This window comes from Sarcophilus harrisii, chromosome X, assembly GCF_902635505.1.
Source record: "Sarcophilus harrisii chromosome X, mSarHar1.11, whole genome shotgun sequence".
Lineage (NCBI taxonomy): Eukaryota > Metazoa > Chordata > Mammalia > Dasyuromorphia > Dasyuridae > Sarcophilus > Sarcophilus harrisii.
In genome coordinates, this window is record NC_045432.1 from 53,494,869 (window position 1) to 53,518,814 (window position 23,946).

The window sequence follows — 23,946 nt, forward strand, 5'->3', positions numbered from 1 at the left end:
GGAGGGTGGTTCCTTCAGTGTATGGTCTCCAGGGACTGGCAGGTCCTGCTTTGGGCATCTCAGGATATGGGGCTACAAGGAGGCCTTGGGGAGAACAGGCTCCTTTGGGCCCAGGGCCCTTTAAACAGCTCACTATCCAGCCTCACCTATCAAATAGGGATTTGTCTTAGTTTCTTGATCTTTGAAATTAAGCTTCAATTGTGGAGCTGTTGGGAGGGGAATTAGGGTTAAGACAGGCAGCAGGAAGTAGAGAGGATTATTGGCTTTGGCTGAAGCCAGAACACTGTGGGTGCAAGGGCTCTGGGGCTTGGGCCTCCTTAGATGGCTGTAGCAGACTGTTGAAATCCTTTAGTCCCGGTTTGTATGTGTTTTACCAATATTGCTCAGCTTTGCAGCACTGTCATTTCCAGCATGAGACATCTGCCCAGAGCCAGGGCTAGAGCCTGTCGGTCCTTTGCACTGCTGAGCAGAGTAGGAAGAAGCAGCCTGATCCAAAGCCTCTCCCTGTCTCTCTGCCTCTGTCTCTCCCTCCCTTTCTTTCTCTGTCTCTCTTTTCTTTTTCTCTCTCCCTCTTTGCCTGTCATAGTGCCTGAACTTCCACCATCAAAGTCACTACTGGACCTTCACATCGGAATGGCATCCTCATCTGACCTGGGAGGAAGAACATGTTAGCTAGATGACACTTTAGTAGAGCGTTGCTGAGCAAATTAACTCATTATCACCTAGCATACTGCCCCTGTAGTGAAAAGAGCCCTGGACTTAGTCACATGACTCATGTCAGCTGGCTCAGATGTTTATTGTAAGGTTTAGGAAAGTCATCTGAGCTTCAGTTTCCTTATTTGTAAATGGAAATACCAATTTCCTGGAGTCATACCCAGAAAAGAACTTTGTTTTCTTCATGATTTATGGAAATATAAACTACTGCTACTTTAGGAGCCTTGGTCTTTCTATGTGTAAAATGACCACAATCCCTGTCTGACTTCATAGGATTGTTGGGAGGAGCAAATTAGTTAATGTATGGGTAAGAGCCTCATAAATTATACAGTGATGGGTACAAATGGGTGATTCTCAGGAGCACTGAGGGACCTGAACTAAGATTGGAAATTGGTAAAGAAAGGTATGATGGAAGGCGACGTGCCATAGCGGATAGAGCACTGGACAAGGAGACCTAGGTTCAAATTCCAGCTTTGACACTAGTTATATGATCTTTATCCCTCAGTTTCCTTATCTGTAAATAAGAGGGGGTTGAGCTTTTTGACATCTATATGCCTGTTTACTTAATTGTAAATGAGAAGGTTGAGCTTGATCTTTATGCCTCAGTTTCCTTATCTGTAAAAGAGAGAGGGTTGAGCTTCTTGATGTCTTTATACCTTGGTTTCCTCATCTGTAAATGAGAGGTTGAACTTCCTGACCTCTAAAACGAGCCTTTCAGCTCTAATTCTGGGATGCATTGGGGCGAGAGTTGCAGCTCAGCTGTTGTGGAGTGTTGTGACTTTAGGCAAATCAACTCCTCTCTGGTGCTTGGCTTTACCATCTGTAAAATGAAGGCTTTGGACTTGATAGGGAGTGTTCTTAACGTGGGGCCCGTGAGCATGTTTTTGCCCTGCTAACACCTCATTGGTAGAGTTGGTTTCCTCTGTAATTCTACTTATTTCATGTATTCAACACACCATTCCAGGAAAGGATCTGCAGGTTTCTCCAAGTTGCTGAACAGGTCTAGGGCACGCCAAGGCTTAACAACCTTTGAACCAAATGGCCTCTGAGCAACCCTTCTGGCTTCCAAGTCCTGGAGCTCTGGGCTTCTCCCAAGGATGAGAAACTTCCCAGTCCTTCAGGATGGATCTTGGCTAGATGTTGGGGGTCATAGGCCATTAACTAATTTGACCATTAACTCAAATGATTGCCTAAACTGATAGATTTCCAGGCAACTGAGGCTAGGGGATTTTTCCCAAAGGATTTGGGGGCATGCTATTAATTCTCCCACCAGTCTATAACAGCCTCCAGAAAGCCTGGGTGGGGGCAGAGGCACAATTTTCCTCCTGCCTACTTCCCTTTGCTTCTTCCATCAGCTGGTATTGTTTGATCCTAAGTTTTACTGAAGGGGAGCAACAATCATCCCCACCTCATCGGGAGCTGAAGGGGTTGCCCCTACCCTATGCCAAGGACCTCACACTGGCTGTGTGAAGAGAAAGGCTGAGTTCTAAGAATTTCTTGTGTGAGAGACTCCTGAATCTTCTCAAAGGCCCCATTGGAAAGGAAGCTCCTTGAGGACAGGGGCTGCTTTGCTTGGCTTTGTACGCCCGGCTCCTGGTACATAGTAAGCATTTAATAAATAGCCTCATCTCTTTCCTCTGTTCATTCCCATATTCCCCCTGTCTTTGTGTGTCTCTTTGTCTCTCCATCCCAAAAGCTTTTAGCCAGCTTCCCTACCCCCTTCAATTCCTCACAGCCAATCATTCTCCTTCAGATCATCTGTCCCCTCCCCAGCCCAGACTGAGCTTTGAGGGAGCCTGCCTCTAGGGGCACAGGCTACTGAAGACAAAATTGCCTGCTTCCCCTTTGCTGAGGGCAGGCCCCGGGGCTTTCCCTCTGGGCTAGCTATATTCATTGTCTGGCCGAGCTGTCTCTTTCAGCTCTTGACAGATCCCCACCATACCTCAGCTGCACTCGGCCAGAGCTTCAGACCTCCTTCTCACCTCTGTCACCTGTCCCATTCTGGCCGGTAGCTCCTAATTGTGGGGCTGACTGTAGGCTGCCTCGTGTTGCTCAGCTGGCACCTTCAGCATCCTTCCCTCCTTCCCCATGGGCCCTAAAACACGCAGGGGATTCTGGACCTAAGCCAGGCTTCCACTTCCCTCCAAAACTATCCCAAGATTCCGGAGGCCTGCAACTGGGAATGTGACCCCGAGCCAACAGGAACAATATTTGCATACAAGGAAGGTCCTCAGCGAGATGTGGGGCAAAGGCAGCTCCAGCTGACAGTTATCAGCAAACCCGAGCCTCCAGCCAAAGGGTGCCCACAGCCCAAGGGATTTCTCCCAGGTCTGAGTTTAGCTGTGTCAAATCAGGTACAGTCCAGACCTAGTACACTTTGGCACTGGGGAAGTCCTTTAGCCTCTCTCTGCCTCAGTGTCCTCGGTTGTAAAATTGGAGACAAAACAGCATTCACATCACAGGGTTGTACTGAGGAACACATTAGATAATAGATATAAAATGCTTTTCAGATCTCAAAGTGCTATGGGTATAAGTGTATAACAACAAATATAAACATAATGCGAATAAAAACTGTGAAAAATCTTTTAAAGAACAAATAAAACAAGGTGCCTTAAAAACAAGGTAGTGTTTTTATAAAGTAACTTTGTATTAATTTTGGCATATGCCTATCTATATTATTATTTTGTTATGAACATATGTGTGTATACACACACACACACACATATATACACAGAGAGTTCAGTCTCATTTTAGGAGTAAAGCTTATATTTGGAAGTAGTCTTCTCCAATATTAGTTTGTTTACCCTATTGGTATAGTACCAGAAAGTAAAATGTGCTGAATCCATAAAGAGGCAGGACAAATTAAGTACCTTGAGAGTTTAGAGAGAGGCACTGTGATGCAGTGGAGAATGCTGGATTTGAAGTTAAAGGACCACTTCTGGCTTAGTACACGAGTCATGTTGGGCAAGTTTCTTGACTACAGAGGGAGTTGGCTAAGTCCTTGTCAGCTCTAAATCTGTGCTAAGGAAAAGCTGCAAGAAGGGATGCCTTCCTGGAAGTGGCATTTTTGGAGGTCGAGCTCAGCAGGCAAAGATGGGGCTAAGGGTATTCCCAGTATAGGCAATGATATGAGTTAGTCATTCTATGCTTCTACCTTTCAAAAGCTACATAAAAGTTTCAAATTTAAGAGTTAAATTTAAGGGGAAAAGGTCATCTCTCAAGTGACTCAGGTCTCATTTAAGCTGGCATTTCATGATTTGGAAATATCTAGCTGTTTATCCTAGCATAGGCAGAACACTGAGGTTGCTGACTTTTTCACTTGAATATTTGGATGTTCTGTGGATTCAGTCTATGAATTTCATAAATGTCAGACCATCTGCTTCTTTATTCTGAAGGTAAAAAAATAGAAACCCAGTGAAGTGAAATAGTTTGCTCAAGGCAGTGGATGTGAGGCTAGTGCCTCAGTCTCCCTGTTTGCAGTTCAGAAAGCACTCCATTAGCCCACTGTAGCTTCTTTAGGTGAGCGAAGGAAGGATCTTATATGTGCTGGTGGGACCCTATTGGAAATAAAGTGGGTGATACTGGGATTTCAAGATCTAATTACCTTTGGCAGGAACTATTTTTTAAATGACAAGTTGGGAAAAAGAGGAGACTGGGGAGCTGATAATTTGGTAACTGGGCTGCCATAGAAACGGGAAGATTCAAATGGAATTGAATATTGATCTCCCTGTTTTTTCTCTCTTGTCTATCTCTCTTCCTTTTCCCAGCTCTCAAGCTTTTCTCATACAGGCCTTTCCATGCTTTTCCCTGAGAAGATGAAGTTCCCAGGAATTCCTTCCATATGGGTTACTAGCCTTGGGCTTCTCCTCATTCTGGCCACTCTCCCAACTGGAACTGGGCAAGAACGGAAAGAACCAGGAGAGTTTGTGAAGCAGGACATTGGCGGGTAAGGACTGCAGTCAGTAGTCTTCTTAGGGCATTCTGCCAACCATTAGCCATTGGTGGAGGGGGACATGAAACTTCCATTATTGGTTGCCCTAAGTCTTCACCTCTGGGTCTTTCTGGGTCACAGAAAGAGCCAACATAAGCCCTCAAGATCAACGTGTTATTCTGTGGGATTGTCAGAAAGTTTGGACTGGAGGACTGAAAAATTGTAAAACTGTAGAATTGGATTTTTTCCCCAAAGTGACAAATCTGTGAATTTTGTGGCAACTTGTCCTTGGGAGCTAAAGGTTGGTTACAAAAAACCCCCCAAGAAAACAAACCAACAAAAAAATCCCAACGTTTGGGAACATTACTGCTATTACAGTATGCTCCTGGCTCTTTTCCTTTCCCCTTTAGAATATTTCAGTATGATATAATGATGCAATCTTGGGCTATTATTGCGTGATTCCAGATATTTAGAGGATACATTTATTATCTTAAGTTTCCCATGCTTCCCTAAAAATACTTCAGATCTTTAAAGGATTATTTATTCTACTTCAGGTCCATTTCATTCCATCCATCCATCCAATGTTTGTTGAATGCCAACCAGAAGAGAAAGGCACTTTAGAGTTTGGAAATGAAGATGAATGAAAACAAAAGTTTTTTGGGGAGAGGGAGTTGGAGAGAGAACAAATAAGTGCTTAACTGAAAAAAAAAAACCACTTCTTGTCCTCAAGGAGCTTACAGGCTAATGGGTACATGATGAGCATACACTTTACCAAAGAGGAATATGTTCTATGCCATGAGAGGGGGTAGTCAAGTATTGGGTTGCTCAGGCTGGGAGGAGGGGGCCAGATGGGAGAACCTAAAGGAAGTTTGATGGAAGATGTAATACTAGACCGGTAAGTCATTTTCTTGCTGTATTTCAGTAAAGGCTGTCCTCCATGTGTGGAATGCTCTCCCTCTTTGTATTATTTTTGGTTTATACCTATCTATACACATAGATACATTATGTATGTACATATGTGGATAAACACACATACATATATGCACATATACCTCCACCTCTTAGCATTCCTGGCTCAGTTTGGGAGTCACCTCTGTCTAAATTTTTACAAACAGAAGACATTGAACACTTTTTCACTTTTTTATTGTTTTAAACGATGACTCGGGTACATCCTCAGGGTACCACTACTGCTTTTTGAGAGCAGGGGCACTTGTTTTTGCCTTTATAGTCCTAACAACTGGGACAGTGCCTGGCACATTAAAAAACCAAACCAAACAAAAAACAAACCTAGATCTGTGGTTTCCTTTGTGTAGGGAGGTCCTGCTGAAGAAAGCAACTGTTGCAACTGTATTGTCTCAGAGAGTTTTCCCAGATTATTGAAAAAGGCAATCAATTTGCCCTGTCATGAATGTGTTTCAGAGCGGAGACTTGAACCCAGGTCTTCTTGACCCCTAATCTGACTGTTAGCATCACACCATGCTGTTGTGCTCGTAGGAGGTGTTTAATTACTGCCCGCTGAGTGAAACAGAATCGGTGTAAATCGCTTGCCAATTGCATTGTGCAGTAATACAGGTTTGTGTCTGCTTTTTGGTGTTTGTCTCTTTCCCGGATGCCAGATAGGCACCCGTCACTTTTCATTGCCATTATTACATCTGTTTCTGGTAGCCCATCCTCCCATGCTCCCTTCTGCTGCTAATAAATTTAAGTTAAAAGGAAAAAACACCCCAACCCAAACAAGCTTAAAATTGCATAGTTTAAAATGAATCAATAAAGGTCTGAGGGCAGCCATCAGAAAGAAGGTACATGATCTTGAGAAAGGGGGCCTCTTTAGGTTTATTTCCAGGTTTAGGCTGTGTGCTCTGAATGGAGATTGAGCTTGCTGGAAGGTTGACCTTGGATTGTGTAGAATGCTAGATGACTTGACTCTTGTGATTGCATAAGAAAAAAAAAAAGGGCCTGGGGAGCCGAAGGAAATCTCAGGTCTGTAGGATACAAGCTAATGGTTTGATTTTTTTAATACAATTTCAGAGATTTATTTTTTCTGGCTGTACTTTAGAAATTTCTCACGTTGTAGAAAAACCATTTTCTCTCTTGTTCCTCCCCTCATCCCCCAAATCTGGTAGTTTGGTAAATAGCTTTCTGGGCTGCCTTTAATCAATCAATCAGTCAGCCTATGTTTATGTATTCCCTACTCTGTTCAAAGCCTATGAAAGGTATTCGGATGAATAAAAGATAATGATTGCCCTCAGGGAGTTTATCATCTGCATCTCCTAGAACTCACCTAGCTAACTCATCTGGAAGATAATGGGAATGAAAACACAGATTGAATTGAAACCAAGCCAGTTGATTCTGTTTGGGACTGTCTGGTCATATACCTTCAGAATGAAAAGGGGGCCACTTTATTTCAGGAATATAATCTATTCCATATCTATATCTGACAGTAGATATCCAGTCATTGTGTGAATGCTTCCCTTGATAGGGATCTCAAGACTAGCATCTCTAAATTTTTTTCAACCACATCCTGATATGACACATTATTATCACACACACCACCCCCCCCCCCTTTTGGGACATTTCTATCCTTTTTCTTTTTTGGTTCTTTTTTAGGGGAGGCAAATGGGGCAAAGTGACTTGCTCGGGGTCACACAGCTAGTAAGTGTCAGGCTGGATTGAAACTTAGGTCTTCATGACTTCAGGGCTGGTGCTCAGTCTACTACACCATCTAGCTGCCCCTCATTTGTTCTTAAAGGTGTAATGCCTGGAGGTAAATAGGATAGTGTAGATATGGCCTGCCTTTTTACACTGAGCACAGAAGGGAGAGACCATCACCTCCTTTGTTCTAGACACTAAAGTTTTAATTGGCATCAGATCTTTTTGGTAGTAACTCTAATCCATGGTTGACTCATATTGAGCTCATAATCTACCAAAACCCTTTGGCCTTTTCCCTCATGCAAACTGCCATCAAGCCATTTCTTTTACTTTCTGGAATTATGAAATGGATCTTTAGCCTCTAAATACATGATTTTACATTAAATGTCCATTATATTTCATGCTATTAGTTTGAACCCATTTTGAATCAAGGACATACACATTTATGGACCTTATTAGTGTGGGTTGGAAGGGTTTTCAGGGGTTCATCCTAGCAGGGCCTAGCTCCAATATTCCCGAGAAGCAGGCTTACAGCTTTGTCTTGCTTCCTTCCAGTAAAAGAGAATTCGCTACTGTGACGACCATGCTAGCACCCAGGACACCCCAGAATCAGCTAGAGTCAAGATAAGCAAAAGTCCTCAGTCTTTATTCTTGGTCTTAGACACAGGATTGAACAGGATGGAAGCAGATCTCGGATCGCCTTCTCCCTTGTCTACAGCCGAGAGTGTGTCCCTCGCTCATCTTATTCCACCCCTTAGTCCCTCCTACAATCCTCTATACGCCAATCATTGAGCCAGTACGGATAGTGGAAAGGACCATTTTCTAAGCATATGCCCATAGAGTATTGTCCAATCAGTAGTTAGCCTCAAGCGCTCAGCAGTCATGACCTGAGTGCATCAATCTAATAGTTTCAGCCCTCTACACGCTACCTCTGGAGGTAGCCCTTCTATTTTGGATAGTTTTTTTTATTAGGAAATTTTCTCTTCCATCTACCCTGCAATCTGTCTCTCTGCAGCTTCCATTTTCTTTGTTCTGCCCTTTGGAATCAAGCAGAATAAATCCAAAATCTCTTCACTTGACAGGCCTTTAAATATTTAAATACATTTTCTCTAACTCTTCTCTGTGCTAAACATCCCCATTTCGCTCATTCACTCTCCTATGGCACGGTCATAAGTCTCCTCGTCATCCTGGTCATTTTCCTCTGCCTCCACCCTCATCTGTCGAGGTCTTTTTGTCCTGGGAGTGATTCCCACAGCGGGTAAAAATGGACCATATGGATCCTAAGAGTTTAGAGAAAACATTAAAAAATGCATTCAAAGGCAGCCCCAAGAAGGCAAAAGCATCCTGCAAGGACCATGGGTGTTTTAAAAGTTTTCCTCTTGACCCATGGAGTAATTTGTTATATATTCCTTGCCTAAAGGGGCCCAGTGTGACTTGAGTTTCTGGATAATCTACCCTAGGGTCAAAATTAACTCAAAATACCCTATTGGACTCACAATAGCCCTGATTGTTGATGTGTGGATGGAGGGAGATTAACTCAAGCTATTCTTTTTTTAATTTATAATGATAGCTTTTTATTTTTCAAAATACATGCAAAGATAGTTTCCAAAGTTCACTCTTACAAAACTTTTATGTTCCAAATTTTTCTCCCTCTCTCCTCCCCTCCCCTAGACAATAAGTAATCGAGTACAAGTTAAACGTGTGTAATTCTTCTAAACGTAGTGTCACATTTATTGTGCTGCACAAGAAAAATCAGATCAAAAGGGAAAAAACACGAGAGGAAAAAAAACAAAAGAGAAAATAAGCAACAATGAAAAAAGTAAAAATACTATGTTGTGATCCACATTCAGTTCCCATAGTCCTCTCTCTGGATGCAGATGGCACTCTTCCTCATATGTCTATTGGAATTGGCCTGAATCACCTCATTGTTGAAAAGAGCCAAGTCCATCACAGTTGATCACATAATCCCGTTGTTGCTGTGTACAATGTTCTCTTGGTTCTACTCACCAACTCAAGCTCTTCTAAATCTAGTAGTATCCTGACTTATAACATTTTTCTAAAATGCGTCTCCTAGAACTGAATACATTACTCCAAATGATGTTTGAGAAAGGCAGAATACACAGAAAATGCCATGTCCCTTATTTATGAAACTGGTATTTCTATAATGTAGCTAAAGACTATATTAACTTTTCTTTTTCTATTGTCACAACTCAACTGTCAACTTGAGCTGAAGTTTACTTAAAACTCCTTCTTTTTCACACTATTTCTTATCTAGCTCTACATCCTCTTCCTGTACTTGTGTCATTGGCTTTTTGATCCTAAGTATAAGACTTTGCATTTATCTCTATTCAATTCCATCCATCCATATTTGGCCCATTTTTCTAACTTGAGATATTTCTGGATTCAATCTTTTACCTAACTGGCCCAGTTTCAGATCATCAGGAAATCAGATACTTATGCCATTTGTGCCTTCAAGCCTTTGCCAAAAATGACCACAACCATAGGGCTAATTACTAATCTCTGGATTTGAACCCTTCCCTCTAGATAATATTCATTCATTATGACTACCCAAGCAGTTCCAGACTCACCTGATTGTACTGTTTTCTAGCCTATATCTTTTTATCTTATAAGATTTAGAAGTGGGAGAAATCTTTAAGGTATCATGTGCAGCATATTCACTTGTAAGTGAGGAAAATGAAAGTAAGTGAGGAAAATGAAGGTTAGAGCAGTTGTCACTTTTCCAAGTTCACACCTCAGTAAATAGCAGAACCTGGATTATTGATTCCAGGTCCTCTGATTTAATTCCTCTGTACTATCTTGTACAGAAGGATAGTATGAGAGGTTTAGCATCTCTACGTTTCAAGAAAGTAGTTTATGACTGCCATGGCACTTCCCTGAGCTCTTAGTTTTGAGACCCTGCTACTAGAAAGAGGAGGTTAAATTGATAAATGGTCAAAGGATATGAACAGACAATTTTCAGATGTAGAAATTGAAACTATTTCTAGCCATATGAAAAGATGTTCCAAGTTGTTATTAATTAGAGAAATGCAAATTAAAACAACTCTGAGATACCACTACACCCCTCTCAGGTTGGCTAGGATGACAGGAAAAGGTAATGACAAATGTTGGAGGGGATGTGGGAAAACTGAGACACTGATATATTGGTGGTGGAATTGTGAATACATCCAGGCATTCTGGAGAGCAATTTGGAACGATGCTCAAAAAGTTATCAAACACTGTGCATACCCTTTGATCCCGCAGTGTTACTACTGGGCTTATATCCCAAAGAGATTTTAAAGAAGGGAAAGGGACCTGCATGTGCAAGAATGTTTGTGGCAGCCCTTTTTGTAGTGGCCAGAAACTGGAAAATGAGTGGATGCCCATCAATTGGCAAATGGCTGAATAAATTGCGGTATATGAATGTTATGTAATATTATTATTTTGTAAGAAATGAGCAGCAGGATGATTTCAGAAAGGCCTGGAGAGACTGACAGGAACTGATGCTGACTGAAATGAGCAGGACCAGGAGATCATTATATACTTCAACAACTATACTATATGATGATCAATTCTGATGGACGTGGCTCTCTTCAACCATGAGATGAACCGAATCAGTTCCATTTGTTCAATAATGAATAGAACCAGCTATACCCAGTGAAAGAACTCTGGGGAATGAGTGTGAACCACTTTGCAGCATTTCCAATCCCTCTGTTTTTGTCTGCCTGCATTTTTGATTTCCTTCACAGGGTAATTGTAAATTATAGTCTGATTCTTCTTGTGCAGCAACATAACTGTTTGGACGTGTATACATATATTGTATTTAACATATACTTTAACATATTTAACATGTATTGGTCAACCTGCCATCTGGGGGGGGGAGGGGAAGAAGGGGAAAAGTTGGAACAAAAGGTTTTGTAATTGTTGATGCTGACAAATTGCCCATGCGTATATCTTGTAAATAAAAAGCTATAATTAAAAAAAAAAAGAAAGAGGAGGTTAGTCTGATATGAACTGTCTCAATGAAGTCATACTGGTTTTTAGTGATAATAATTTAATTTTCTAATGTTCACATTGGAATCCCATCCCACAGTTTTGTCTAGATTGGAAATCAAGTCCACTGACTTGTTTGAAGTTTCCATTCTGTTCTTTATTTTGAAAACTGGGACAGTTTCAAAGTCGTGCAGCTTTTTCTTCTGGTCCATGTGATTTTTAAAAAATCATCAGCATGACTGTAATAATATCCATCCATCACCTTGAGGTTTATCCAACCTTTGGTGACTTGAACTCAAAAAGGCAATTAATTGCTCTTGCCATTTCCTCATTTACTCTGTATCATCTATATAGTAAAAACCTTTTCCATCCTTCTTAGTCCTGAAAATCGTTTTCCTTGGCAGAGAAAATCAAAGCAAAATATGAATTGAGTAGTTCTTCCTTTTCACCATCGTACATTATCATTGTTTATCCACCCTGAACCTGAACCATTGTCTTCTTTGGTCAATCTCTGTTTTTCTTGCCTATAATATAGAAAAAGGTCTTTTAGTTGTCCTTTGCATTTATGGCCTTTCCAGTTCACCCTGAGCTTTAGTCTTCCTGGTACTTCTCTTTTATATTATTCTTTTCCTTATCTTGTTTATATCTTGTATATATCTTCCATATATATGTCTTTTAAATCTTCCATAGATATAGATATGTCCTTTAAAAACCTAAGTTGGTCTTTAACTTTATGCCTCAATATTGGTCTCTTTAGAGAATATATTATTTTCTTCCCCTTGGGAAATTGTTTAGCTTGTCTGTGGGATTTCTTGAGATCTTCCCATTTTTCTGGCATTGTACTTCCTTATAGAAGTTTAGACCATGGGTTAATATCCGTACTTTCTTTGAACCCCTGAAACATGCTCTCTTTTTTTTTTTTTTTGCATTTTTTTTCATTAATTCCTTTTTTTTTTTTTAAATTTATTTAATAGCCTTTTATTTACAGGATATATGCATGGGTAACTTTACAGCATTAACAATTGCCAAACCTCTTGTTCCAATTTTTCACCTCTTACCCCCCCCCCCCCTAGATGGCAGGATGACCAGTAGATGTTAAATATATTAAAATATAAATTAGATACACAATAAGTATACATGACCAAAACATTATTTTGCTGTACAAAAAGAATCAGACTCTGAAATATTGTACAATTAGCTTGTGAAGGAAATCAAAAATGCAGGTGGGCATAAATATAGGGATTGGGGATTCAATGTAATGGTTTTTAGTCATCTCCCAGAGTTCTTTCTCTGGGCGTAGCTGGTTCAGTTCATTACTGCTCCATTGGAAATGATTTGGTTGATCTCGTTGCTGAGGATGGCCTGGTCCATCAGAACTGGTTCTGAACAACTAGTATTGTTGTTGAAGTATATAATGATCTCCTGGTCCTGCTCATTTCACTCAGCATCAGTTCATGTAAGTCTCTCCAGGCCTTTCTGAAATTATCCTGTTGGTCGTTTCTTACAGAACAGTAATATTCCATAATATTCATATACCACAATTTATTCAGCCATTCTCCAACTGATGGGCATCCACTCAGTTTCCAGTTTCTAGCCACTACAAAGAGGGCTGCCACAAATATTCGTGCACATACAGGTCCCTTTCCCTTCTTTATAATCTCTTTGGGATATAATCCCAGTAGTAACACTGCTGGATCAAAGGGTATGCACAGTTTGATAACTTTTTGAGCATAGTTCCAAACTATTCTCCAAAATGGTTGGATTCGTTCACAACTCCACCAACAATGAATCAATGTCCCAGTTTTCCCGCATCCCCTCCAACAATCATCATTATTTTTTCCTGTCATCTTAGCCAATCTGACAGGTGTGTAGTGGTATCTTAGAGTTGTCTTAATTTGCATTTCTCTGATTAATAATGACTTGGAGCATCTTTTCATATGACTAGAGATAGTTTCAGTTTCTTCATCTGAGAATTGTCTGTTAATATTCTTTGACCATTTTTCAATTGGAGAATGGCTTGATTTTTTATAAATTAGAGTTAATTATATATTTTGGAAATGAGGCCTTTATCAGAACCTTTGACTGTAAAAATATTTTCCCAGTTTATTGCTTCCCTTCTAATCTTGTCTGCATTAGTTTTGTTTGTACAAAAACTTTTCAGTTTGGTATAATCGAAATTTTCTATTTTGTGATCAGTAATGATCTCTAGTTCTTCTTTGGTCATAAAGACCTTCCCTTTCCACAGGTCTGAGAGGTAAACTATCCTGTGTTCCTCTAATTTATTAATAATTTCATTCTTTATGCCTAGGTCATGAACCCATTTTGACCTTATCTTAGTGTACGGTGTTAAGTATGGATCAATGCCTAGTTTCTGCCATATTAGTGAAACATGCTCTCTAAAAAATCTAGGTGTCATGTCAGAGTTTATGAAAGGGAAGGAGAGAGCAAAGTTGAGAAGGAGGCTAAGATGGATGGATTTCTTCTTAATGAGAGTGTCTTCATTCTCATCCCAGCAACTAGCTTCTCCTTGTTGCTGAGAACGGTATTGGGTAACATTTCCTCTTGTTGCTTCCTCTACCCTTTAAAGAACACAAATTATCATTAAGGCAAGTGAACAGTTTCTTAGTTGACCCATTTCTGAAATAGTGAGGACTTCAGCAGATGTCTGTGATGGGTCAGATCTGAGGGTCTACTCAAAACTGCATACTCAGTTAAGGAATGTGGAACAATAAAATGGCTTATCTGTTGTTCCTTATTTGTTCTCTGAAGAAAAAAAAACCCATCCTGTCTAGTTGACCTTGCTGAAAGTCATCCCTTTCCTTACCTAGATGAAAAGTCATCCTGGCTACTTCCTTATTTCTCTTTTACATTTTATAACCTTGTAGATGTTTAGCCTGCTGGCCAAGCCCTAAATATTCAGTACATAAGGCTTTCCCCAAACTATTTTTAGTTTTCTCAATTCCCTTTAAAGACTAGCCTGTCAGCTATAGTGGAAATAACCTCTTTTGTGACTAGAAGAGAATCTCTTTGAATTCTTTCAAATTATGAACCATGACTCTCACACACTTCATTTGGATAGCTGAAGTCCTACATCACAACTATATTGTGTTTCCATTCTGGTTTATGGCCTGTTTTCCGAAATATTCATCTATTTCATCCTTCTGGATGGGTGATGTGCAATATATTTCTACCACAACATGCCTTCTGTTTATCCATCCATTGATACTCTCGCATGAATGCGTTCTACTTTGCTTCTCTACTTCGGTTCTTAGAGTTCCTTGTGAGTTTGACTTTGTAGAGGTAGATAAGACCTGAGCTTAAATCTGCCCTCAGATATTTACTAGCTATGGGAACCTGGGCAAGTCATCTAATTTCTTTCTCATATATAAATAGGAGATAATAGTAGCAACACCTATCTCTGTGTTATTGTAAGAATCAGATGAGATATTGTAAGGTTCATTGCGAGCCATCACATAATACATAAATTCTAGCTGTATTTATACAAGGCAATGGTGCTGCATTGTCTTTTTTGTCTGGTTTTATTTGAATAGTCTTCCTTAGATATATCCTATACATGAGTCCTGTCCTACAAAATCTTTATACTTTATTAGGGAAAATATTTCCCTTATTTTTAAAGGTCTCCACTTATCTTGTTTATAATCCATAGTTCCATATTTATTTGTAGATACAATAAAGTAGTAGCTAATTGGAAAAAGAAATGGCAAACCACTCCAGTATTTTTGCCAAGGAAAAGAAACCCAAGTAGGGTCACAAAGAGTTAGACGTGACTGCAAGACTGAACAATAATAACTGACATTTACCCATTAAATTTTGCAAAGCATTTTATTATCTAATTTGATCCTTAAAACAACCCTGTGAAGATAGATCCTATGGGTAGTATAATTTCCAGTTTTTAGATGAGGAAACTGAGGCTCCCAGAGATTAACTGACTAGCCCGCACTTATATAGTTGACATCAGAAGTGGACCCTGAACTTAGGTCTTCCATATTCCAAGTTCAGCATTCTATTTATTATGTCACACTGATAGATGAGATTCTGGGTTTTATTACAGGTTCTTTTATTATGTCTGTTGAATTATTGGTCCTCTCTGCTGCTTTTCTTTTCCTAATGTTATACTTCTAAGACATAAGTTACAGAAGAGATACTTATCTGTATTGGTAGTAGGAATTCTATACCAGTAGCTTCTCTCACTGAGATGGTCTGGTAAAAAAAAATAATGTTATACCTGATTCTCTCTGTCGTACCTGGCTTAGCAGATATATGGGGGGAGTTTTCCCTGCCTTACCTTTCATTTTTAATTTAAATCCCACTGAATCAGCTTTGTAAGATTCCAGGCAAATATATTTTCCTGGTTTTTGACATGTACATTTGATCTTTGAGTGAGATATCATGTTTTAAGCCATAGTTATGTCAGGTCTGTGGGCAGCTGCATGATGCAGGGGATAGAATACTGGGCCTGATGTCAGGAAGACTCATTTTTCTAAGTTAAATTTGGTTTCAGACACTTACTAACTGGGTGACCCTTGGCAAGTCACTGAATACTATTTGCCTCAGTTCCTCACGTCTAAAATGAACTAGAGAAGGTATGGCAAGCCACTCTAGTATCTTTGCCAAGAAAATCCCAAATGGGGTCACAACGAGTTGAATGTGACTGAGATAATGTTAGGTTGACATACAATCTCTTACTCTGACTGTTATTGGCTGACTTTTCTTCTGGTGGCACTTGTATATCCCCTCATGTGGGAGTTCAAGAAGCCATTTCTTCTTACAAGATTCCACCTCTTCAGTCACAGGAAAAGCCTTCAACCTATTCTATGATCCAAAATGTTCAGCAGTCCACCTTTCTCTATGCTTTCATCCCTCTAGGCTCCTGACATAAGGTGGTTATGCTTCTTCTGTGCCTTTTCTGACTCTTTCCCCTCTGTTTTCTCTTTAAAGAATTCCTTCTACACTTCCAAGGACTGTTTTATTCTACCTGTATGCCTAGAGAGCAGTGAGGTATGCCTCTAGCCCTTCACTGTCTCTTCTCCAAGAAAGTCCTGTCATTCATGAGTCCTGAACCACAAAATCTTTATACTTATGAAATCATCTCCAAGGAAAATTGACTTGTGTTTTTACATAGACATGACTGGTACTTGACACTAGAGGAAACATAAGCAGCACATTGGTTGCTACTCACTTCAAAATACCTTTTTTGGTCTCCATGTATGCTGGAAGTAGAATCCTCAGTGCCATGTTATTCTTGTTGTAGCTCTTGTGGTTATATCTCTTGGAAAAACCATCTACTTTCTTGGCTTGTCCTGCTGGGGGTTCAGTTACTTGGATATTATGACCGAATTTATGTATAGAGGCCTTCTGATATTTTCTTTTGATGTGCTGCTTTCTTGATCAGCTGCCTTGGGTGGTTCCTATGAGATGTCAGATACAAAGAGGAGCTGCCTTCATCTGTTGTCTGTTAGTAGGACTCGGCCAGAAATCTCACTTCTAAATGCTTCCTATAACTTCCTACCTCTTTTCTCCTTTCCCCAATGATTAGATTTCTGATCTTGGCACTTTTTTGCCTGTATCTTCTGTCCAAGGACAGTGATCTTCTCCATTTAGTGTTTCCAAATCTCAGGTCTTCTGTTATCTATTTCAACTAGGCCCTCTCATTCTCCCTGCTCTCCAATTGCCAAGCTCCCATCTAATGTGTGGTATGTGGACTTAATTGCAAGGCCTGACCAAGACGGTGAACAGACAACACTTTTTCACATACATGCAACCATGAGCATGAAGAAACAAGGTCTTTATTCTGTCTAGGTGTGTATGTGCTAATTTTTAAATCAATATGTGGCAGGTAGGCCCCAACATATATATTACTGACTTTGGGGTTTTCATCTCCAATCTGCTATTAGCTACATGTGTGAACTTGAACAAGTCTCTTTTCTCTCTTGGCCTCAGTTTCCCCACTCTGTAAAATGAAGGAGTTGACCTCATTTATAAAGTTTATGAAGTTCCTTCTAGGGAGAACAGAAGTAGAAGGGGAAAGGAATAAAAAAGGGGTGAAGGGATGTAAAAGAGGAGGGCAGATTGAGGGAGGTGGTGGTCAGAAGCGGAAGACTGAGGAGGAATGAAAGGGGGAAAGGAAAGAGAAAAGTATAACTTGGGGAAAATAAGATGGCAGGAATTACAGAGTTAGTCATTTTAACTGTGAATGTGAATGGGATAAACTCTTCCATAAAATGGAAACGAAGAGCAGACTGGATTAAAAGCCAGAATACTACAATGCGTTTATAAAATTCCTCCTAGACATCTAGTATACATTCCACTTACATGGATGGCTAGCTTGGGCCATGCTCTGATCAAGGGTTGAGGGGTTCACAATGCCACCATGTTTCTTTTTTTTTTTTTAATAGCCTTTTATTTACAGGATATATACATGGGTAACTTTACAGCATTAACAATTGCCAAACCTCTTGTTCCAATTTTTTCACCTCTTACCCCCCCACCCCCTCCCCTAGATGGCAGGATGACCAGTAGATGTTAAATATATTAAAATATAACTTAGATACACAATAAGTATACATGACCAAAACATTATTTTGCTGTACAAAAAGAATCAGACTCTGAATTATTGTACAATTAGCTTGTGAAGGAAATCAAAAATGCATGTGTGCATAAATATAGGGATTGGGAATTTAATGTAATGGTTTTTAGTCATCTCCCAGAGTTCTTTTTCTGGGCATAGCTAGTTCAGTTCATTACTGCTCCATTAGAAATGATTTGGTTGATCTCGTTGCTGAGGATGGCCTGATCCATCAGAACTGGTCATCATCTAGTATTGTTGTTGAAGTATATAATGATCTCCTGGTCCTGCTCATTTCACTCAGCATCAGTTCGTGTAAGTCTCTCCAGGCCTTTCTGAAATCATCCTGTTGGTCATTTCTTATAGAACAGTAATATTCCATAATTTTCATATACCACAATTTATTCAGCCATTCTCCAACTGATGGACATCCATTCAGTTTCCAGTTTCTAGCCACTACAAAAAGGGCTGCCACAAACATTCGTGCACATACAGGTCCCTTTCCCTTCTTTATAATCTCTTTGGGATATAATCCCAGTAGTAACACTGCTGGATCAAAGGGTATGCACAGTTTGATAACTTTTTGAGCATAGTTCCAAACTACTCTCCAAAATGGTTGGATTCGTTCACAACTCCACCAACAATGCATCAATGTCCCAGTTTTCCCGCATCCCCTCCAACAATCATCATTATTTTTTCCTGTCATCTTAGCCAATCTGACAGGTGTGTAGTGGTATCTTAGAGTTGTCTTAATTTGCATTTCTCTGATTAATAATGACTTGGAGCATCTTTTCATATGACTAGAAATAGTTTCAATTTCTTCATCTGAGAATTGTCTGTTCATATCCTTTGACCATTTTTCAATTGGAGAATGGCTTGATTTTTTATAAATTAGAGTTAATTCTCTATATATTTTGGAAATGAGGCCTTTATCAGAACCTTTGACTGTAAAAATATTTTCCCAGTTTATTGCTTCCCTTCTAATCTTGTCTGCATTAGTTTTGTTTGTACAAAAACTTTTCAGTTTGGTATAATCGAAATTTTCTATTTTGTGATCAGTAATGATCTCTAGTTCTGCTTTGGTCATAAAGACCTTCCCCTTCCACAGGTCTGAGAGGTAAACTATCCTATGTTCCTCTAATTTATTAATAATTTCATTCTTTATGCCTAGGTCATGAACCCATTTTGACCTTATCTTGGTGTATGGCGTTAAGTATGGATCAATGCCTAGTATCTGCCATATTAGTTTCCAATTTTTCCAGCAATTTTTATCAAACAGTAAGTTCTTATCCCAAAAGCTGTGGTCTTTGGGTTTGTCAAAGACTAGGTTGCTATATTTGTTGACTGTTTTGTCCCTTGAACCTAATCTATTCCACTGATCAACACCATGTTTCTTTTTGTCACATGTGGCGTTGAACAGGGCAAGATGGGAGAGCTAGGATCCTGGAGTGAAGCTAATCAAGAATGAAGGTGAAGTTGAGAGTACATGCAGGAGGTCTATAGAAAGACAAAGACTTAAGGCAGAAACAAGAATACTGTTCTGCATTCTAGGAGGCAAGCAGAGTTTCTGCTCTAGGTGATGAGCCAAAGTGTTGCAAACTGGCCAGTGACCTCTGATCCTATGGCAGAAGCTACTTTGCTTTCTCTCCCACTTTCCTTTCATGCTCCCATTTGGGTGTGAACACTCACAGTCTATAATGTAACTGACCAATAGTCCTAATAGATTTCTCTGCTATATTCTGGATTAAATAGGCATTTGTGGGCTAGCCTAGAAACCCACATATGACTGAACGTTTTTCATTGGAGAAAATGTGCTCTGAATATTCCAAACATGCACACATTGGACAGATGATGTGCTTGGAAATTGAAGTCCCATTACACACCAGCCTTTACCGAAATCCAGCAAGAAAATGACTTACAGCGAGCAAATGGACTAACATGCTCTGGTTGATCAGCCATAAATGTTTTGTTCCCCAAATCTGTCTCACTCTCTCCCTGAAGAGGATGCCGTATCCAGTTGCTAAATAGCCTCGCAGGACTTGGTGGGAGAAAATAGGCAGAATGTTTGTTGAGGCAACACTTCTCAAACAGCCAGGCTTTGATAGGTGTCTTCTCACTGTGTAGGGGATTGTTAAGAAAAAGGCAGCCTTCTCTTAGAGATGCTGTGAGTGCAGTCTAGCCTGAAGGCAGTTAGCCTTTCCCTAAACATCTTTAGGGAATATTCTATTACATCTCTTATTAACAAAACAGTAGGATATCTTGGTCAAAAAATGCTGGCGCTCTCTCTCCTCCTCATTTATTGTGTGACTGTGGGTGAGTCACTTCATAGAGACTCCAGAATTAGAAGGGACCCTTGAGATCATTAAGTTTAACCCCTTCTTTTAAAAAATGTTTATTTTCTTGTTACATTTTGAGTACCAAGTTCTTTTTCTCCCAACTCCTCATTAGAGAAGACCAACATTTGATACAGAGATATAAATGCATGCATGTGTGTTTGTAGTATGTGTGTGTGTGTGTGTGTGTGTATATATATATATATACATATATGCATGTTATAGAACCATACAATACATAATTCCATATATTAGTTCTTTCCCTAAAGATGGATAACATATTCCATCTTTGTAGTTAATTTGAATGATCAACAATACTGCTGTTACTGTATACAACATTCTCTTGGTCTTGCTCATTTCATTATTTTATACATGTTTTTCCATGTTCTTTTTTTTTTTAAATCAATCAGCTCATCATTTTTATAGCACAGTAGTATTACAATCAAATACAATTTAGTCAAATCATTCCCCAACTGATGGGCATCTCTTGAATTTCTAGTTTTTGTCACCCACAAAAGGAGCTGCTATAAATATTTTAGAATATAAAGGCTCTTTTCCTTTTTTCCTGATTACCTTGGGAAATAGACCTAATATTATTACTGGGTCAAAGGCTTTATACAGTTTTATAACTCTTTGGACATAATTCTGTATTGGTCTCCAAAATCGTTGGATCATTGGACAATTCTATCAACAGTATTAGTGTCTCAATTTTTACATGTCCCTTCCAACATTTGTCATTTTCTCCTTCTATCATTTTAGCCAGTCTCATAGGGTGAGATGGTACTTCAGAGTTGTTTTAATTTGCATTTCTCTAATCATGATTGTGATTTCATTTCTTTGATTTCTTCTTCCAAAAGGTGCCTGTTCATATCCTTTGACCATTTATCAATTGGGGAATGACTCATATTTTATAAAGCTTTTTATTTTCAAAACATGTGCATTTTTGCATATGAAAACATATGAAGTTTTCAGCCTTCACCCTTGCAAAATCTTGTGTTCCAAGATTTTTTTCTCCTTTCCCTCACCCCTTCCTCTACCAAGGGAGTAATGCAATATGTTAAACGTGCTATACATATTGCTACAATTATCATGCTGCACAAGAAAAATCAGATCAAAAAGAAAAATATGGGAAAGAAAGCAAAATATAAGCAAACAATAACAAAAAGTAAAAATACTATGTTGTGATCTACACTCAGTCCCCAAAGTCCTCTCTCTGGGTGCAGATGGCTCCCTTCCTCAGAAGACCATTGGAACTGGCCTGAATCACTTCACTGTTGAAAAAGAGCCTTGTCAGCCCTTTTTGTAGTGGCTAAAAACTGGAAACTGAATGGCTGCCCATCAGTTGGAGAATGGCTGAATAAATTGTGGTATATGAATATTATGGAATATTACTGTTCTGTAAGAAATGACCAACAGGATGATTTCAGAAAGGCCTGGAGAGACTTACACGAACTGATGCTGAGTGAAATGAGCAGGACCAGGAGATCATTATATACTTCAACAACAATACTAGATGATGACCAGTTCTGATGGACCAGGCCATCCTCAGCAACGAGATCAGCCAAATCATTTCTAATGGAGCAGTAATGAACTGAACCAGCTATGCCCAGACAAAGAACTCTGGGAGATGAGTAAAAACCATTACATTGAATTCCCAATCCCTATATTTATGCCCACCTGCATTTTTGATTTCCTTCACAAGCTAATTGTACAATAATTCAGAGTCTGATTCTTTTTGTACAGCAAAATAACGTTTTGGTCATGGATACTTATTGTGTATCTAATTTATATTTTAATGTATTTAACATCTACTGGTCATCCTGCCATCTAGGGGAGGGGATGGGGGTGGGGTAAGAGGTGAAAAATTGGAACAAGAGGTTTGACAATTGTTAATGCTGTAAAGTTACTCATGCATATATCCTGTAAATAAAAGGCTATTAAATAAAAAAAAATGAAAAAGAGCCTTGTAAATCAGAATTGATCATTGTGTAATCTTCTTGTTGCCATGTACAATGAGCCTGGCTCTGCTCACTTCACTCAGCATCAGCTCATGTAAGTCTCTCCACTATTCTCTGAAATCATCCCGCTGATCATTTCTTACAGAACAACAATATTCCATAACATTCATATGCTATAACTTGTTCAGCCATTCCACCACTGATGGGCATCCACTCAGTTTCCAGTTCCTTGCCACTACACAAAAGGCTGCTATAAACATTTTTGCACATGAGGATGACTCATATTCTTACAAAATTGCTTCATTTCTCTGTGTCTTTGAGATATTGTTAAATTCCTCGCCCCCCCCCCCGATTTTCTGCTTGCTTTCTCTCTTGACTCTCTTGGTTTTTTTTTTTTTTTTTTTACTTTAGTGTAATCAAAATTATCCCTTTTATATTCTATGATGCTGTCTCTGTTCCTAAATTCTTCTCCTGTTTATAAATCTGATATGATATAGGATAAATGTTCTATAGGAACATATAGGAAATATGTTCTATGCTTTCAACTTTTTTTTTTTTTTAACAGAGAGGGAAATTCTCAGAGAAGATAAACAATTTGACCAGAGCCATGCATGGAGTAAATGGAGCTAAAATTTGACCTCATGACCCTGCCTCCAAATTCAGTGCTTTTGCCATCTTACATCATTCTGCTCACTTCCGCTTTTCTGAGTCTTGTTTTTCTCCTCTGTCTACATTAAGGGACTGATGTTCTGTGGGTGCACGTGTGGCTGTTGTTGGAAACTTTACCTTTGGGTTCAGTATCCACTGCCACAGGGTCATCACTATGGAGGCAGCACTAGGGCCCGTCTCAGTAGGAATGGCCTGAAATTCATTCATTGCCAGAGAAGGAATTCTGGCCTGAGTTAGAAGTCTGGGGAGATCCAACAAGCTCCCATCCATTCAATAATGTAGTTCAACTCAGGCGGGAAATTCATTAGCAGCCAAGTGTAAAATCACAGAGAGATCTATTGAAAAGAGAGTTGGGGCTATATCACAACATTAATTAACTCCTGTCTTATAAGGGAGATGCATTAAATCTGTAATGGAGAAACACCAGTGGCATTCTGTCATAGACCAAACAGAGAGTGGCCCTAAATTCTGATGAACATCTATGTTCCTGTTAGAGGGGGCAGCCTGGTATGGGACTGTCCTGGGAGTCAGGAGGCCTGCCACTTGCTTGCTGGGGGACTCTTCATGAGTCGAGTCCTCATTCTTCTCCCCCTTCTCTTCAAATGAAGGCTTGGAAAAAGATCATTTCTGAAGGCTTTTCCAATGTGCTCAGAATCCTTAAGGGTAGGGGTGTTTCTTCTGTCACACCTGGGAGAGGGGCAGAGTACTGAGGACATTCTCCAGTTGAACAAGCACAATTGGATGACCCAAAGGACATGAGAGAACTACCAGCTCTTGTTTGGAGAAGAAAAACAAATGAAGAGGAAAATTTGGACCAGATTTCTTTTGGAGTGTTCCTTCCCTGTCCCCTCCCCCTTACTCTCCTCTATCCCTCTCTTTCCTTGTCTCTCCCTCTCCCCCTTTCTTCTTCCTTTTCCTCCCTTTCCCCTCCCCTTGTGTTTCCTATTTTTTACCTTTCTTCTTCTTTTCCTCCATTACTTTTCTTCTATTTCCTACCTCTTCTTTATTTTTCCTCTCCTTTCTCTGTTCCTTCCCTTCTCTGGAAATGGATTTTAAATCATAGAATTTATAATTCTTAGGAGTAAAGAGAGGCCAAGAGGAGATGAGCCCCAAAGA

General features: G+C 39.7%; 1 protein-coding gene across 1 annotated transcript in view; it reads left to right on the forward strand.

The window, feature by feature from the left end:
- GABRA3 (gamma-aminobutyric acid type A receptor subunit alpha3) overlaps positions 1–23,946 on the forward strand; it is a 142,599-nt gene that overhangs the window by 31,574 nt on the left and 87,079 nt on the right. The window contains exon 2 of the mRNA XM_031945069.1: positions 4,482–4,660. Within this exon, the coding sequence (XP_031800929.1) occupies positions 4,482–4,660 (179 nt within the window). The remainder of the gene's footprint in view (positions 1–4,481; positions 4,661–23,946) is intronic.